Below are 3,834 nucleotides of genomic sequence, written 5' to 3' on the forward strand. Positions count from 1 at the left end.
ATTTATCAATGATGAATTATGTGCTATGTTCTTGTGTTGAACACCATCAAATATTAAAGATTCCGTTTGCTAATGAGATAGAAATTAAGTATATTGACCTCGTCAAACTGATTATTTATGACAAAAAAGATTGTCAAGAGAATGTGTGCATGGTTTCCTATATAAAGGAAATATGACAATATATAATTACGCACGTATGCATGCCATTTGTTTGTTTGGTTTGTGTCATAAAATATTGGTGAAACTCATAAACTTAAAATTTGATAACTTGATAAACTAGCACTCCCCGGAACAAGTTTGATTCAGGCGAGTCAGGTAAAATCTTGATTGTTTTTTTCTTTGACATAAAACATAACTCATAAACTAAGACATCTCTAACTAAATGGTAAACAGTAATGAATTGTTGCTATTAAAAATTAAAATGATAATAAATGTACCCTAAAAGAAGGTATATATAATGATATTTTTATTTTTTTATTTTTTGAGTGACAAACTAAGTAATTTATTCCAAAATATCATATGTGTCTTTTAAAAGACTTGAATCGTATCACCTCTAATTTTATCTATAAGCTTTCACACCACACTGAATTAATTTTAGGGCAGATCCAAACCTATTTGATCCTGAAATCCCCCTCCCCAGGCCCAAAAAAAAAATAAAAAATAAAAAAAATAATAAATACATAAATCCCTAATAGTAATTATTTGAAGTAAAGGAGGGCTACAATTCCGTTTTTCGTTTTTTGCCTACTATCTACAACACCTAACAGGTTAATATCAAACACAAAGTCACAAATATATATTTTCCTATAATAATACATAAAAAAAAAAAAAATTAAATATGTTTTTATTTTTAGTTTCTATAATTCTCATATCCAATTAAATAATATATTAATGTTTATTTAATCATATATTAATATATACTAATATGTAGAGAAAAAAAATAGGAACATATTTAATTTCTTTAAAAAAAAATGGCCATCTTTGCCACGCACCAACCGTATCATTGACCTTACTTGTCACTCAAAATCAACGAGAAAGAAACCTTACTTCATTCAACAAAGTAGCATAATAGTATAAATTAATGAGTTGACATTTTCCATGTGATGAGAGGAGCAAAAAGCCTATAAATACGATAACGATGTATTATTACCACACCAGTTTAAGATTTTGAGACTCAAGAAAGTGTAAACCTTCTTCCTCCCTAAAAATGACGATTCCGGTTATTGACTTCTCAAAGCTCAACGGCGAAGAGAGAGCCAAGACAATGGCACAGATAGCAAATGGATGTGAAGAATGGGGATTCTTTCAGGTACACATCCAACTTCTAAATTCATAGAGATAACGAAATGCATATTCACTGCATTAAGCGTTGTTTTTTTTTTTTGGGTGCAGTTGGTGAATCATGGGATTCCAGTAGACCTTCTGGAGAGGGTGAAGATGGTGAGCTCTGAGTGCTACAAGCAAGAGAGGGAAGATAACTTTTTCAAGAACTCTGCACCAGTAAAGTTGTTGAAGGAGTTAATCGACAAGAAAAGTGGAGACAAGCTGGAAAACATCGATTGGGAAGACGTATTCCTCCTCTCAGACGATAATGAATGGCCATTAAAAACCCCAGGATTCAAGTAAGAGTTGATGAATACTACCATGCATCCATGTATTACAAATGACACAAAAGACTACATATATGATGTCTTATATATGTATAACATCTAAATTGTCAATGGAATGAATATATAATAGGGAAGCCATGGTAGAATACCGTGCAGAGGTCAAGAAACTGTCGGAGAAGCTGATGGAAACAATGGATGAAAACTTAGGAATACCAAAGGGGTACATAAAGAAGGCTTTTAATGGTGGAGAGGAAGACAACGCCTTCTTTGGGACGAAGGTAAGTCACTACCCACCATGCCCTCATACTGAAATGGTGAGTGGGCTACGTGCGCACACCGATGCTGGAGGTGTCGTCCTTCTTTTCCAGGATGACGTGGTCGATGGTCTGCAGATTCTTAAAGATGGTGAATGGATTGATGTGCAACCAATCCCAAATTCGATTGTCATCAACACCGGTGACCAAATAGAAGTGTTGAGCAACGGTAGATACAAGAGTGTCTGGCATCGTGTTAATGCTAAAGCCAACAAAACTAGGAGATCTATAGCATCATTCTATAATCCTTCCTATAACGCAACCATTGAACCTGCAACCCAACTTGTCAAGAAATTAGAAAACGAAGAGGTTAAATTCGGATACCCAAAGTTTCTTTTTGGTGACTACATGTCTGTGTATACGGAACAAAAGTTTCTCCCAAAAGAACCAAGGTTCCAGGCTGTGAGAACTGCGTCAGCAGATAAACATCATGCAACTTCTTAAAAGAAGTAACAAAATCGGTAAATGTATGATAACAAAATGCTGGGTGTTTTTAGCTTTAACAGAAGTGGCAAAACTGTTGCTACTATGCAGAATAGTGCACGAAGTTTTATTGGGTACTGTACTGTGTTAGTCATATTGTATGATTTCTACGTTGAAACAAATCTTTTTGAATGTAAAATGTACTTTGTAATGTACTTAACTTGTAAGGACCACACGTCGGTGACTCTAGGGTCTGTTGACTTTTAATAGATTACTTCTTTAATAAATCTGTTCATTCTTATTTATTTATTCCAAACGAGTAGTAGGCAAGACATGGAGTGGTCTTGGATCTGGAGTGGTCTTGAAACCAGCAGAACTTTAATTAGTCAACTTTTATTGTAAATATTTCTAAAACAAAATGCTACGTACGTCACCAAACACCACATTTTGCTACTTGTTTAATTGAAGGAACCACTATTGGATATTTAGTTATAGGACGCCTAACCATGACAAAATTAGAAAGAGAATATATTTTAGATATAAAAAAAGTTACATAGGGAAAATATGAACTATCATTTTTTATATATATGTAATTATCTTTTATAAGGTACTTACCATTAAATTCCACCGAACAATATTCAAAACCTACAATATAATTAGCTATTACAGGTTGATGTTTTTTTTATATATATACACCCATTACCATTAAACTATATCCTTATCATGTTCTCCGACCACCACCATTAAACTATATCCTTATCATGTTCTCCGACCACCACGCGTGTCTATTTCCGACAACAAACACCATCCTTTTCATCCTTACCATTCGCCATCACAAGCACCTATCTCCTCGATTCATCACCACAACAACAAGAAAGTAATTTAAAATTAGGTTCAACCTAAAACAAAATCGATTCAAACATGTGCTTGATTCACACCTAAAAATTTATTCAAACATTCAATCAATTGAAACTCAAATTCTAACAATAAAGTTGCATTCTTAAACATAGGTGGTTATTAGTGGCGCACCATTCATAAAGAAATGGGTAAGAGATGGATATGGTGGTAGGGTGGTTTTTGCAAAGTAGTATGAGAGGGAAAGGAGCTAAGAAGTGTGTGAGCAACAAAAGAGATGTTGACCGTAGTAAAGAGAGGGGTGGGGGCTATCTCACCAGAGAGAAGTCGAAGACTATGCATTTTACAATGTTTTTTTAGATGAATAAATAAAATTTTGTTTTCTTTCTTCTTTAAAATTGTGTTGGTCGAGGAAGATGTCCAAAAAATTGGTAATGGTCGGAAAAGACGAAAGCGACTAAATGTGTAGAAAATTAAATTAATAGAAAACCATATAGAAAAATGTGAGTTTAGTGGTGTTTCTTGAACAATAAATGTGACTTTAATGTTGTTTGTTGAACAAAACTTTTAGACCAGCCATAATATGTCAAAATTGTATTTCTTGAACAATAAATGAGTTCAATGGTAAATCA

The 3,834-nt window shown here is 33.6% G+C and overlaps 1 protein-coding gene across 1 annotated transcript; it reads left to right on the forward strand.

Moving 5' to 3' along the window:
- The first annotated feature begins 1,168 nt into the window (after positions 1 to 1,168).
- Positions 1,169 to 2,634, forward strand: LOC145057550 (1-aminocyclopropane-1-carboxylate oxidase 5-like). The gene is made up of 3 exons (XM_079005417.1): positions 1,169 to 1,309; positions 1,393 to 1,622; positions 1,741 to 2,634. The coding sequence occupies exons 1-3, from the start codon at positions 1,208 to 1,210 to the stop codon at positions 2,366 to 2,368; spliced, it is 960 nt and encodes a 319-aa protein (XP_078861543.1). The 5' UTR covers positions 1,169 to 1,207; the 3' UTR covers positions 2,369 to 2,634.
- Positions 2,635 to 3,834: the final 1,200 nt, after the last annotated feature.

This window comes from Lactuca serriola, chromosome 6 (genome assembly GCF_051521515.1).
Source record: "Lactuca serriola cultivar US96UC23 chromosome 6, Lser_US96UC23_V15, whole genome shotgun sequence".
NCBI classification, from domain to species: Eukaryota; Viridiplantae; Streptophyta; class Magnoliopsida; order Asterales; family Asteraceae; genus Lactuca; species Lactuca serriola.

Bases quoted from the DNA above. Each gene is read 5' to 3' on its own strand.
- LOC145057550 (XM_079005417.1), top strand. From the start codon at position 1,208: ATGACGATTCCGGTTATTGACTTCTCAAAGCTCAACGGCGAAGAGAGA. The intron at 1,310-1,392 runs GTACACATCCAA...TTTTGGGTGCAG, and splicing joins AAGAATGGGGATTCTTTCAG to TTGGTGAATCATGGGATTCC. The intron at 1,623-1,740 runs GTAAGAGTTGAT...AATATATAATAG, and splicing joins TTAAAAACCCCAGGATTCAA to GGAAGCCATGGTAGAATACC.